Below are 15258 nucleotides of genomic sequence, written 5' to 3' on the forward strand. Positions count from 1 at the left end.
AAGGTGCATCCATATTTTAGCATGGATACGTACTTCATTCCTTTTTAATGCCAAATAATATTCCATTGTGTGGATATATTACATTTTGTTTATCCATTCATCATTTGGATGGATAAGGTGGTATTTCTATACAATGGAATATTATTCAGCAATTTAGATGATTTCCATATTTGGCTATTATGAATAATGTTGCTGTGAACACTTGTTTCCAAGTTTTGTTTGAACATGTATTTTTATTCTCTTGGGTCCGTGCCTAAGAGTAGAATAGCTGGGTCATATAAGTCTACATTTAGCATTTTGAGGAACTACCAGACTGTTTACCAAAGTAGCCACACCATTTTACCAGCAATGAAAGAAGGTTCTAATTGGAGAAATCCTTACCAACATCCTTACCAACACTTGCTGCTGTCTGTCTTTTTAATTTTTTCCATCTTAGTGTGAAGTATTATCTCATTGTGGTTTTGATTTGCATTTTACTAATGACTAATGATGTTGAGTATCTTCTCATGTGTTCCTTCTGTCTCTTTATCTTTGCCCCTCCTCCACATATTTTTGGAGAGACTTCAACATAAAAAGCATGGGGACAAAATATCACATTCTCCATGGTTTTACAATCTTGTTAAGGCAACAAGAAAGTGGCCCAATGAGAGTCTCAAGCAATAAGGGATTCGGAAGTTCAGCAATACACTCATCCGCTGCATGATGACATTTCAATCGGTGACAGACCGCATAGACAACAGTGGTCCCATAAGATTAGTGCCGTATAGCCTAGGTGTGTAGGAGGCTCTACCATCCAGGTTTACATAAGTGCACTCTATCATGTTTGCATAACAATGAAATCGCCTAACAATGCATTTCTCAGAATGTACTGCGCAGCTATGTATACTAATAAAGCCTCCCATTCAAGAGACACACATGCTCAAACATTTTTAACTACAGTGACATGGATGTGTTCAGAACTCACTTACCATTTGCAAATGTTCTTCTCTTATTACTTTCCTTGATCCCTATACCTTGCACATATCTGCTTCTGTTATTTAAAAGTGTCATTGTATTATATTTAATGGTTGACTGTTGGATTTTGAGACTAGAGGCCATATTTGTCTCACTTTCCCTGTATCCTATTGCCTATATATTTTAGTTCCTGCTGTGTAATGTGTCCAAAAAAATGCTGAACAATATCAAAGAGGAGCCAAGTACTCACAGATATTATTCTGCTCAAAAGTTAAGATAGAATTAATATCTCCTTTTGAAATGCATTTCTAGGAAACAGGAAACAGAAGAAAGAATTTTGACCGTAATTTTACTTACATTAATAGGCTCACATACACACAAACCGATGCGTAGTTCCAACGTCCTCTCATGTAGACACACAAGGGCCCAGGTCCTGAAGTGCCTGAAGGAGCAAGGGAGGATCCTTGCCTTATTGGGGCAGGATCAGCACAAAAAAAGAGAAGGCATTCAGTGGAGTGGAGAAAAAGCCCAGTGTCTAGAACTAGAGGCAAGCTGGAGCAGAGCCAAGTTTAAATTTTGGTCTGGGACTCCGTGTAGTTCTCGTTCTGGTGATTTCAGGGTCTGGAGAGGGCTGAACATACAGATGGGCTGTACCCATAGGCAGGAAGTTCAACAGACAAGCTGTAGAAAGGAATGTCCAGAAAGGGAGAGATGGTAACTGGGCAACCCAACTGCAAGGGACTGGCTATGGCTTCAATAGTTGATTAATTACCCTATTACCAGACCTGAATGTGGAAGGGACTTTAGATTACGACTCTAATTCGGATGTGTGGGTTTTTTTCCCCCACACCAAGCAATTTTCCGACACCAGCTGGGTGTCCTACAATTCAACTCAATTCTGACACTATCTACCTGGAGATAGTGTCAGATCCCACAGGTTAAGGACTCAGTTGTACAAGACTGCCCCTCCACTCCCTTTCAGATGCTATTGCAAGTCCAGGTTGGTGCCTGTGTTATTGACCAACCGGCTATAGATTGGAGGTTCCAATGACCCCCTCCTTGGGTTCAATTAATTTATTAGAGCGACTCACAGAACTCAGAGGAAAATTTTACTTACCAGACTACTGGTTTGTTATAAAAGGATGTAACTCTAGAAACAGCTAGACTGAAGAGATGCATAGGACAAGGTATGGGGTAAGGGCCTAGAGCTCCCATGCTCTCTCCAAGCATGCCGCTCTTCCCAAATCTTCACATGTTCACCAACCCAGAAGCTCTCTGAACCTACCCTTTTCAGTTTTTATGGACGCTTCATTACTAGGCACGACCCACTGAATCATTGACCGTTGGTGACTGAACTCAACCTCCAGCCCCTCTTCCCTTTCCTGAGGTCAGAGGGGTGGGACTGAAAGGTCCAACTCTCCAATCACGTGGTTGATTCTCCTGACAACCATTGCCCATCCTTAGGTGCTTTCCAAAAGTCATCTCATTAATGTAGCAAAAGATACGTTTATCACCCTCATCATGGGAAGTTCCAAGAGTTTCAGGAGGTCGGTGCCAGGAATGGAGATGAAGATCAAATACATATTTCTTATTATAAATCACAGTATCACAAAGGGTCTCAGAAGATCCTCTAGAATGAGTGGGGAGATGTTGAGATTCTCACAACCTATACTATTAAAATCTGCCAAAAGGAGGAAAGAAAGTGGAGAGGATGCATCTTTCACAAAATAGATTGTATTGTTGAACTGTAATGTCATCAGCCATTAACTTCTTGTTGCAGAATAACCGAAAGAACAATATAGTGAATGCTAATCCAAGTGGTATTTGATGTTTATAATTGGGCTCAGCATTCATATGTGATCTTCCATCCATCACAATTCTTGCACTTGATCAACCATCTGTGCTTCTCAGAATTTAAAATCACATGTTGTTAAAATATGCACACTCAAAGTAGCTTGAACATTAACCCTCTTCATTACGTTCCCTGGTGTGATGCAACCTTTTAAGCAAACTGAAGTAATGCTGTAGTAAATTGAGAACTCTATGTATACTTTCTAGTACCTTCTGCTTGTGGAATTTGGGAAATAGGTCTTGCCACATTTTAAGGGACATGTGCCTTTTGGTATTAATGTAATTGTTATTGGTGGACATAGAAATATGTTTCTTAGGACTAAAAACTCTTAAAAACTCCATTAAAGAAAGCTAGTTTTGAAAAGAGTGATATAATCACTGTATTTCTACAATGAACCTAAGAACAGAGGAGCCTTTATTTAACCTGAACCAGGTCTATAACTTCCCCAGGATTTTGACTCCCACTATTTATGACTCATGCTGTAAAATGTGCACAAACACTTTGACAAGGATTTAGAGGGAAATAAAGGAACATTTTGGAAAAGTGGAGACTAAAAAGAGCACTGCGTGCTTATTCTCTGCAATGAATTTTCCCAAATATTGGCTTCACCCAATAAATGGTCGTTTAGAGAAATGTTTTAAAGGGGGCTACATGTACTTATGACGCTAAAGAATGAAAAGGAAATAAACAAGAATAAATTAAAAAATAAAAAGGAAAAAATGTTGAGCCACCTTTCTTCAAACACTACCAAGGAATGGTGTGGTCAGGGAGAAACGGAATGGAGGTGAGCATCTTACTATTTGCCTGACCTGTTTCTCCCTCCAGCTATTCAAATTGAGATTGTTGCCTGCATTGTTAGCCCTCCTAGAAGCACAAACAAGGTCTTGGTTGCTTGAATTCAATCTTCTCAAGCCTGTCCTAAAGGTATGGCAGGAGTTAACAAGAGGGAAGTATTTTCCTGTATTCTTTTGGTGGTTCTATTCATTCATTTAAATTGCTTTTGAGATATCTCTCCGAGTAGTGGCCAATGGTTCCCTGCGCAGTCACAAAAACAAGCTGTGACAGCCTTGGGTGTTCTGGGACAGTTTCTCTCCAAGCCTCCTCAAACTCCGCACTCTTCCTGGCTACAGTTCTCCATTTACTCTCATCTTTCTGGAAAAATACGAGCTCTGAATTTAGAATTCCTTAGGACCAATTTTAACTTTATCTCTGTGGCTTTTTGGACGTCAGCTTTTCTATGCTTTTGTGTTCTGCCCCTTCCTTGATTCGGAAGCGTCTGGGCCCCCAGGTCTGGAGCGCCTCACCGCAGCTCCTGGCCCTGTCCTGGCCTGGTCAGCCAAGCACCCCATCCTCACTCCTCTCAAATTCCCAGGGAGAGGAAGGGCCATTCAGATAAGGAAAACTGAGAGAGATTTCTAACTATTTATGCACACACACACACATCCGTATTTCTCACTAATTCAGACAAATGAATGAACTTCAGCCTGTTGGAAAAAGAAGTGCCATGTTTATTACTTTTAAATATACGCAGCGATTAGGCTCAGGATAGCAGAGCACTGCTTAGCAGGAGTCCTGAGGGAGTCAGATTTGATGAATATATAAGAATGCTTTCCAATTAACTTACCAATGATTTATGAACACATAGCTCTCGGGAGCGCTTACAAATATTTGAAAACTGTAATCACTCACAGAAGGATTCAACAGGCCAAATTTTTTTCCCCCAAATAAATTTTGTATACATCATTCATTTACTTAGCGAATCTCTTCTTTACAAATAAGGAAAAGACACACTGGAGCCCAGACTTGTTCACGAGATCATGAACGTCCAGGCGTGTGGAGGCTGAATTACGAAACTTTGCACATCTAGGGTCTCGAGAAGGTCTGTCTCCACGTTTGCCTTAACGCACTGGATTTGTAGGGTCACTTCAGAAGGAACATGGCTTCCCCAACGTCTTATCACACCGTTCTTGCCTTGGTGAGCAAAACCCAAGAGACTAACAGTGGTTGTCTCAATAGTGGCAATGACAAGTGGCCTAAAATGAGATTCATTTAAGTTTTAAAAATTACATTAAAATATTAATTTTATTTAAGTCTTTATATACTGCTTAAGTCTCTTTCTTAAAGTCCCAAAAAATGCACAGTTCTACTCAGAATGATGGTGATTATCTTAATGCAAGAGCCCTGGGATAAAGGAGATAACGGCAGCCTGACTGTCGGTCAGTCAGCAGCGGCCACATCTGGGGTGGATGGAGCAAATGAGGAACTGGTTGGAGAGGGATCTGAAATGTTAGTATGTTTGGCCATTAAGGAGAATAGACATATTTCTTGAACTAAAATTGTCTTTATTTGTTCAAGGAATTTAGTGGACTTTACAAATGCTCTTTCATTTGACAGTAAAAAAAGTGTTTTACTCATCTTTTTTCCTGAGTACAACATCCGGCACACGGCCAGTGCTTACAACATATTTGATTGTTGAATGAATGAACGAATGAAGAAATGAATGGAATGGTATGGTGTGAGATGGCGGTTGAAAGGGTGAGAAGAAAGTTTTCACATCCTCGAAGTGGATTGCAGTGGACACCTACTGCATGTCTGCCTTTTCCGTACCCTGCCTCCCTCCAGTGATGATGGGTCCCCACGTCTTGTCGGCTCCACTGGCCACAGCTGAGCGGGCCAGGGTGAATGCTAGATCCAAGATTCTCCTTCAGGAACTGGGGTTAAGACACGCTTGTCAGTCTGGCTCTGCTGGGTGCTTGAGCTAAGGAGTTGTAAACTGGGTGTCATCGAGAGCAACCTCCTGCTGTGTCACTGGAGGCAAAGCTCTGCTGGGAGAGCTACTTAGAGGCGGAAGCTAGGGAGCAGGTCACACTGGGGAGCCACAGAGGAGCTCACTGGATGCTTCCGTCCTGCCTCCAGGCTAGACCTCCTGCCCTCAGGCTCCTGAGATACACCTGTAACCTCCCTGTTCCTCATCCTCTTTGCTTAAGCCCATCGGAGGGGGTTTCTGATACTTGTCACCAAAGCAGCTTGACAAAGATGAGATATTTTGAAGTTCACTTTCCCTTCCTGGCTTGAGTTTTCAGAAAGGACAATAAAGATTATGAAGCGTGTCAGAGCCATGTGACAAAGTCTTGTCTTTACTGGCAGGAAAATTTTTTTTCCTCTGAGGAAGATTAGCCCTGAGCTAATATGTTGCCAATCTTCCTTTTTTTGTTTGAGAAAGAGTGTCCCTGAGCTAACATTTGTACCAATCTTCCTCTATGTTGTATATGGAATGCTGCCACAGCATGGCTTGATGAGCAGTGTGTAGGTCTGCGCCTGGGGTCTGAACTGACGAATCCTGGGCTGCCAAAGCAGAGCATGCAAACTTACCCACTATGCCACTGAGCTAACCCCTGTTTTTTTTTTTTTTCCTTGAGGAAGATTAGCCCTGAGCTAACATCTATGCCAATCTCCCGCCATTTTATATGTGGGTCACTGCCACAGCATGCCTGATGAGTGGTGTAGTTCTGCCCCTGGGAACCAAACCTGTGAATCCAGTCTGCCCAAATGGAGTGTGCTGAACTTAACCACTATGCCACAGGGCCAGCTCTCCAGGAGAAATTTTTTAGGTGCCCAATTCTAGTAATCCTCTAGCATATATTCTTCCTGATCTTCCTCCTCCAGGATAATCCTGTGAACTACTGTAACTCTACAGTTATTTCTGTCAATCAATGATAGTACATATACCGTTTTCCAAATTCAAAATGGCAACTGAGGAAAAAAAACTGTCCCAAACAAGGTCTGGTACAGAAATTTTTTACAGACATAATTTACGACTCCTTCTGGGAAGTAATTAGCATTCCTGAGCAGTTTTCTGATAGACTTTAAGGAAATCCTTCTAGAAAGTTATGTGCCTACCTACCTACTCAATTGGCCATCTCCTGTGAGGAATCTGATGTCACCAGGCATATTTTGTGTCGTATCATATCAGAGGATAATTTAAAAAACCTAAAAGTATGATTCTTATATAAATATAAAACAGCATGTGTCAAAGATTTTTTTTTTTTTGGAGGAAGATTAGCCCTGAGCTATCATCCGCTGCAATCCTCCTCTTTTTGCTGAGGAAGACTGGCCGTGAGCTAACATCCATGCTCATCTTCCTTTACTTTCTATGTGGGACACCTACCACAGCATGGCTTGCCAAGCAGTGCCATGTCTGCATCCAGGATTTGAACTGGTGAACCCTGGACCGCCGAAGTGGAACATGCACAATTAACTGCTGCACCACTGGGCCAGCCCCTGTCAAAGATTTTTTTAACTTATTAATAAGAGATCCAGCTAGTTTAAAAATGATGGGAAATATTGAATGCTATCAATGAAACAATGCTGAATGAGCAATAGTTTGATACAAAACTGGTTAATATCCTATGTGACAATAAAATGGTGACTTTTATGATTATCTTTTCTCCCAGACAGAAATCATGTTTCATTTTCACTTTTACTGCACAGAAATCTAAAAGCTAAACTGTAACTTCAGAGTCTGTATCATATTCAATGGTAAATAATAATTCAAAGGAAGGTAACATCTCCTGAAGAATTAAATAATCCTTGAGTGGGCCAGTTAATAAATGATGCTCCATTATAAGACTGAAAAGTCACACAAGCTTCTTTCTTTCTTATTTCCAAGTTTTGGAAAAGTTTCTTAACAGCTACTTCTTTTTTTCTATAAATACCTCTAACAGAAGGGATATCTTTGAATTGGCTGGCTCTACTCTTGTGGAAAATTTGAAATAAAACTTTGACACATGCTCTTTGCAATTTGGCTGAGAAATTGCTTTAACACTTCAATATTAAAAATTATTAGTAAGGTCGCCCAAATGCCAGAAAGCAGCTGTTTCTTTGATAGGTTATTTCATTCGTTTTTGATAATCTGAGGCCATACCTGAAGGCCCAAAGTAAAATATACAATGTAAAGACAATTTAAATAACAAGGAACTCTTTATGCATTCATATCATTTTTATTTTTCACCATTAATTTTTTAAAAACACTTAAGTAATGAATGGCCTATATTCAGATATAGGTGGAAAATATTGTTTTGACAAAAATCTAAATCCTTTTTATGGAACTTTATTATTTTATTAGAACATTTCACATTGGCCGAAAATAAATGTAGTTTTATTATATATATTTCATACTAGCATTTAACACTTTCTGTAACTGCACACCCCAAGTTACATGTTACAATTTACTATTAGATATTGAGGTCCCTGCACTGTTTTTTTGGGTAATACCGTCTCCATTTTCAGATAGAAATATTTTGGTAAACTGTGGCTCAACAAATATAAAGTATAAAGTAATAGTCTTTTCTGTTTCTTTTATAGTGTGTACCTTTTAGTTTAATCCTCCTGTGGCAATTTTACATTTTCTCAGATGGATTAAAAAATCATTCACCCTGTGTGCTTAGCTTTCTATGCTATGAGATTTTATTTTTGGCGGAATGTCTAAGTTTTAATTATAAAAGCATTTTTATCACTAAAATTTTGCAAATAATGACGCTTCAAAATATATCTCTCTTTTGTTTGTTTTGTATCAGATTGTTGTTGAGTCACTAGTAATTGTTGAAAGATCTGAAGAGCAGAGCTGAGGTTTCCTTGAGAAAGAAGAAATTCTGCCTGTGGGCTGTGGCTTCAGCTCCTCCCAAGTGTTACCAGCCTGATCTTCCTGACAGCCTGCCCTGTGGACTTTAGATCTGCCAGCCCCCACGATCGATCGTGGAAGCCAATTCCTTGAAATAGATCTCCTTACAATATATATATTTAGATACAATATATATAGTTTGCAAACTATATATATTATGCAATATATATAGTTTTCAATATATATAGTTTGTATAATTATATACTATATATAGATACAAAATGTATAGATACAATATATATAGTTTGCATATGTGTGTGTGTATGCATGCACGTATGTGTGTACTATACACATATATCCTGCTGGTTCTGTTTCTCTGGTAGAAGTCTGACTGATATACCTTTGAAACTGGTAAAGAAGGCTAGGAACTAGCAAACTGCTCCCCTCTTCACTATGAAGAAACTCTCTTTGAAGAGTTTTTAACTTTTAAAAATTTGCCCCCTAAATTTGAGGTTATAGTTACTACGCTACTTTAAATTTCTCCTTCCTTACTTCCGTAATTCCTCTAATAATTAGTATTTCCAAACTTTAACAAAGTGCATCACACACACAACAGCCTCATGTTGATGTTGTTAAGGGGATTTAAAGGATGGGGGCAGTATTGAATGCATGGCGGTCTCAACCAGGGTTCTTAACTGCAAGCAACAGAAATTGACTACAGCTAACTGAATCAAAAAAAAAAAAAAAAAAGAATGTATTGAATGCATACTGGGCAGGTCAGAATAGCTGAGAATGTTGGACAGTGAGAGTGAGGCTTGGCAAGTGGCCAGGAGGATCTATAACAGCAGCCAGGAACTGGTCAAACATTCTGCCACAAAACCAGCCTGTTAAGGATATTGCTACCTCCCTGATCGACTTCTGGACACGCTGCCTAGGAGGCACCTCTGCCACACTGCCTCGGGAACTGGCAGTGTTGTTGCTGCCACCCTCTGCCAGAATCTGTTCTCTACTGTCCCATGTTTTGGGGTTACCAGCTCCTGTTCAAGTCCAAGGTGGGTGCATTTGGTTGCTCACGCCTGGGTCACATGCTGATCCCCTAGTGCTAAGGGTGTCTGGGAGAGTGTTTGGTACTTTTGGTTTCTATAGAGGAAGGAGGGCTCTGCTTGGTGGGAAATTCTCCAAATATATGAAGGGGATTTGGATGGGGTCAAATGTCTACCATAGTACCTTCTGGCACCATCCTTCTGTGGAAGCCTGCATGATGGTAGCAGCCTAGACATCACGGAACAGTCATGCTGGAGCAGCTGGCTGATACCAGTGGGGAAACAGAGCTGAGTGAGACCGGTAGGAGCAGCTGGAGCAGCCAAGTGGCTGGAGGGCACCTGAGGATGGTGCCGGTGGGCTTTGTGGACCACGAAAGACCGGGAGGGAAAAGGTCATCTGCACGGAAGGACCTGGCCAAGACACACAGATCCTTATAGCAGCATCTCTGAATGATGCCTGTGGAGAGGAGCCATGCCTGCAGCCCTTCTCATTAGCATCAGACAAAAGCATCCATAGGATGGCTGGCTGCCAGGCATCTGCTCATCTTCCAGCAGGACTGACACCCACCTGTGCCTGGAGGCTTTGCTCAGCTCATGTTACCTACTCAGAGGAGACATCCCTGCTTCAGCATCCAAGGGCGTTTGTAAGCCCTCTTATCCCCGACCTGCAAAACAGATAGTGGGGATTCTGGACACTGAGGGAGATGGCGGTAGCCATGGAGTAGAAGAGAGGCCACCCATCCAGAGTCTGTACTTGGGTGGATCTGAACACAACCAATTGGATATTTTATTCACAGGTTATTTGATCCCTGTCACCCCCCCCCCCCTCAGGCTGGGACAGTGGTGAAAGTTACTTCTAGTTTGTGACTGTCTAGTTTATAACTCTTATATATGAAAAATAAAATTAACCCACAAAATATCTAATAGTTGGCAGTTGCCATGTCACTTAGGAATGCTTTCAGTTGCAGGGAACAGAAAACGCAATCTATAATGCTTCAAACAAACAGGAGTTAATTTCCCATTATGACAAGTGGGTCTGGGAGTGGCAGTTGCTACTGTTCAGAGACTCAAAGATATTAAAGTAATTACTTTTGTGATTCAGAGAGCTTTTCCCTCAGGGTCATTGCAATGGACTGAATATTTGTGTTCCTCCCAAATTTCATATGTTGAAATCCTAATCCCAATGTGATGGCATTAAAAGGTGGGGCCTTTGGGAAGTAGGTAGGTCATGAGGGTGGAGCACTCATAAATGGGATTGGTGCCCTTAGAAGAAGAGGTCAGATTCTTTCTGCCGTGTGAGGATACAATGAGAAGCTGGCAGTCTGTAACCTGGAAGAGGGCTCTCGCCAGAACCAGACTATGCTGGCACCCTGATCTTGGACTTCCAGCCTCTAGCACCATTAGAAATAAATTTCCGTGGTTTATAAGCCACCTTGTCTACAGTACTTTGTTCCAGCAGCTTGAATTGACTAAGACAGTCCTAATATGGCAGATTGCAACAGCTCCCAGCACCATGATCGCATTTCATCTGGAAGAAAGTGTGAAGGGGACAGCTGAATCTGTCTCTTTCAGGAGGAAAGCAAAAGCATTCCCAGGAGCATTCTGCCATTTATGGTTCATAAGCCAGAACCGCGTCACATGGCCACCTGTAACTACACGGGAGCCTGGGAAATATTTACCATTTCCTGCATATGTAGGAGAGATAGGCAAAGAAAAATGAGATTGAAATGGGGGCGGGCTAGCCAATCAACAGTGACTTCCATTGCCAAGTTTTATAATTTGAATTAATATTGAGTGTGAACTGATCATTCCTTCACTGTCTATTGATGCTTGCTAGCCCATAATTTGTGAGAGGCAACAAAAGTTTCCCCCCAAAATTAGGAATAAAAACAGTTAATAACATTCCATCCAGTAATCTATTTTTTATGAAATTAGAGGTTACTATCATATGATTTCAGTGACAGACAAATACAAGCAATGACATGGAATGCTACATTCCTGACAGAGCAGTGTAAAGCACTGTGACTTTGAAAATCAGACCTGGAGAAGGAAATGCATCATTTTTAAGTCTTGAAATACATTATAAAACACAGTACAAAAAAAAGAACCTGGTTTCTAGTCCTGCCTCAGTTAATAAAAAGCTATGTGGCCTCTGGCAATTCACTCTTCGTCTTCTTTTCCATAAAATGATCATCTTTTCTATTAAGTGAAATCATAAATTATATTGGTTCTTGTCAGATCTGAAAATTTATGATGTAATTAATCTTGATGTCTTTGATTCCATGTGGGTGGACAATAAGTAAATCATCCTGTGTTTCTTCATTTCGTCCTCTTAAATTCAAGAGCTATCTTTTGAGCACCTACTGTGTGTTGGGCAACAGAGGTACCAAGGATGGATCTCTCGTTAAAAGATCAGTTTAAGTGGGGGTTTTAGTTTGAGGTTTTAAAATTTTCAGGAAAAGAAAGAAACTGAGTTATTTTCCCGAGGCACATTAGCCCAATTCCTTCAACGGTGGGATCATTTCTAGCCATGGTCTGAGCAGGCAGGATCTAAGGAACCCAGAGTCTCTTCCAGCTCAAGCATCTTCCCCGCCGCTTGGTCATCACATCAGGGTTCCTATGAGTGAGCTGACTCTGTCTCCAGAAGATCAAGTTTAAGCATATGGCTGTGGGAGGGGCTGGAGAGCTGCCTGCGTCTGCTATCTGCCCAACTACTAACTGCTGGAATTAATCTAGAATACTGGTCAGGAAGCCACAAGGAGGTCCTCTGAGGATGGTGCCTAGGGCAGGAACTCGTGGCCTGGGATAGCTGTAGAAGGTCTGGAACTCAGGCCAGATCCAAGGAAGTCTGCTCCAGCTTGGGGATCCTGAACAACATACACCCCTCTGGGAGCAAAGAAGAATTTTCAGCAGGAAGAGAAGACCAAGGACAAAATTGTCTAGTTCACAGTTTTGCCTAAGACGGCACAGACCAGGGAACCATAGGACTGTATTGATTGTCTCACCCCTGGCTTTCTTTCTGAATTCACCCAGATGCATGTTGGTGGGCCATCATTCCTGGAGGTGTCCCTCCTTTCTCCCACCCTCTCACCTTCCTTACCTTCTGTCATCTCGATATATCTAGAGGTTAGGCACCAGGTGGAGCTAAATTGCCAGTGCTTACAAATCATTCCACTTTTCCGGTTATGTGGCCTTGGGCAAGCACTTCATATCTCTCTGTGTCTCCTCTGTAAAACGGGGGCAATGTGATAACGGCCAAGCTTGGAAGGTGTTTTAAGATAAAATGAGTTAATGCACAATAATCACCGAGGAAAGTGTTAGCTCTCATTTTCCCTTCTCAGACCTACTTACAATAGACACCCTTTTTCCTTGGGGCTGTATTCCCAAGGTCAAGCTGAGTTTTCACCTCTAATAAAAAAATGACTCTTTTCTTGAGGGTCTGGTTCTAAACTCTTCTAAGGTGACTATTAGGGTGCACAATTAACTTTGACAATATGCTAATGAGACCTGCAGGGTGATGACACTGTGCAGTCCCTGAGAAAGCAGGGGCAGACGGAACCCAGCTACCTTGAGTCCCGGGTTGGCATTCCCTTTAGGCTAACACGCAGGGCATCATGGGGCAAAGATGCCTTTTGCAGGCAAAGTTACACAAATTGCCCACAAAGTCAGACAGTTAAAATGTCATTTATTTCCACTCAATTTTGCAGTCAACCTAAAACTGCTCTAAAAAATAAAGTTAAAAAACTGCTCTAAAAAAATTAAGTTTATTAATTAATAAAAAAGATAGGGCCAAAGAAAAAGTCATTTCTAATTTTCTTAGTTTCTGAAGAGTATTTAGTTTATCACTGCTTAAGGATTTTTTTCCCCTAATACGAATGTGAACAATTGTTCAAGACTTAATCTTAGTAGCCCTTATGAGCAGATGCATCTTCTCCTCTCTGTGGAGATTTGGGGCTGGTCTTCCCACAGTTTATGTAGAACTTTCTAGAGATTTAGTTTAATATGGTAGCCACCAGCCACACTGGCGATGGAGCATGTGAAATGTGGCTAGCCCGATCTGAAAGTACTGCTAGTACACATACGATTCCGTGGACTAAGTATGATACAAAGAATGTAAAATATATCATGAATAATTTTTACATTGACAATATATTAAAATAATATTCTGGATATATTAGGTTCAATGAAACATACTATTAAAATTAATTTCACCACAACTAGAAGGACCGGCAACTAAGATATACAACTATGTACAGGGAGGGTTTGGGGGGATAAAGCAGAAAAAAAAAAAAAAGGAAAGAATTTCCATTGAGCTCTAAGCTGAAGAACCAGCTGTGGATGTACCTGACAAGGAAGCAATGAGAGGAACCGAAGTATGAGTCAAGGCTGCGGGAAGATGTGTGAACTAAAGTTGAAACATTCTATATTCCATTTTGAATTTTTTTCTCCTGAAGCTAGAAACACATAAAAGTCCACATTTAAACAAAATAACGTGGACTTGGCTGATGCTAGAAGTAACAGTCAGCTGAGACCTAACAGAGAGCTGATGGAAAACAGGCAAGAAATGGCACCTGGGGCTCGGTGGAGGAAAGCTCTGATTTCCGTTCTCCTGGAGCCGGCTTTCGAGCGGGCTGCGGGGTAAGTGGCCCGGGTCGCGCGGACCCGGGGAGGCGCTCGAGCGCTAGGAGCAGGAGGGACCGGGTCCAGGCGGAGCATTGCTCGTCGCCATGGCAACCGCGTGAGCAGCAAACAGCCGGAGGTGCCGGGCGGCTGGCGGCCCGAGCGGACGCCGGGGAGCAGCTGCACGAAGAAGACGGCAGCGGCGGCGGCGGGGCCGAGCACCCGACGACTGGCCACCCGGCCACGTCGCTGCGTGTCCCCGCAGAGCGCAGGAGCGCAGCGCCATGGACAAGCTGGTACCGTGCTTGCTGGGGGCGCGCAGCTCCTGCGTCCTGCCCGCCCCGCTGCGGCGCATGCGCAGCCGCTGGGTGCCCGGAGCTCTGGGTTCCATGGGGTCCACGCAGGGGCGGGTCTCTCTTCTGTTTAGGGCTTGAACTTCAGAGCGTGGGTCCTGAAAGCGCTGTCGTGAGCTTGTAGGGCTAGAGATGCTGGTTTTGAGATCTGCAGGTTTTTCTCAGGAAGTGCTGGTCAATCATGTGCACCAACCAAGGCACCCATAAAATGTAAAAGCAATAGGTTCAGGGACTACCTCTCCCCTTTGTCTTCAAGTTGCTGTTTTCCCTCTTCCTCTTACTGCGCAAAGGCCCCTGGTGGTTAGCGACGTGGACCCAAGCAACCCATTGTCCCATTGAGAGCATCAAAGATATCCAGGTGTGGCGCAGGCTGCTTTTCTATGAAGTTGTTGGCTGTTACTAGCTCTCATTGGCTCTTGGGTTTGGACAAAAGCAAATGTTTAGTTCCCTTGGAGAGAGGGAGAGGGATGGTGTGCCGAGAATGCGCCACCGGGTAGTTTCGTTCTGTCTTTTATACTTGCGTCGGTGCACAGTAGTGAGAAACGGCTGGAGGCGAGCTCTGTGCATTTAAATCAGCTTTCGCATTTGGTCTCTCTCTCTTAAATGAATACTGTGGAATGAAAGAAAATCCAGGTACTTGTTTTTGCATTTATCTTCAAGGGAGATTATAGTTTTTCATTTTGCTACACTATCTATAGCTCCATAACTCCAGAAACCTATTATTCTAAGAATAAAATATGCACCCTGTCATTACGTTTAATAAACGTAAATTCATACTTATTTAATGAAGAGCAATGCATATAGTTTATGTGAATA

At 42.1% G+C, this 15258-nt stretch overlaps 1 protein-coding gene across 2 annotated transcripts in view; it reads left to right on the forward strand.

Annotated features, from left to right (window-relative positions):
- The first annotated feature begins 11351 nt into the window (after positions 1-11351).
- Positions 11352-15258, forward strand: part of DNAH5 (dynein axonemal heavy chain 5) — a 268608-nt gene continuing 264701 nt past the window's right edge. The window contains exon 1 of one of the 2 annotated variants that reach the window (XM_044779484.2): positions 11352-14385. In XM_044779484.2, the coding sequence (XP_044635419.2) occupies positions 14374-14385 (12 nt within the window). In that variant the 5' untranslated portion in view covers positions 11352-14373. Of the gene's footprint in view, positions 14386-14429; positions 15076-15258 lie in introns of those variants that run through there. The other variant, XM_070519860.1, reaches the window with a different exon arrangement.

This window comes from Equus asinus, chromosome 10 (genome assembly GCF_041296235.1).
Source record: "Equus asinus isolate D_3611 breed Donkey chromosome 10, EquAss-T2T_v2, whole genome shotgun sequence".
In the NCBI taxonomy this organism is placed as follows: Eukaryota; Metazoa; Chordata; class Mammalia; order Perissodactyla; family Equidae; genus Equus; species Equus asinus.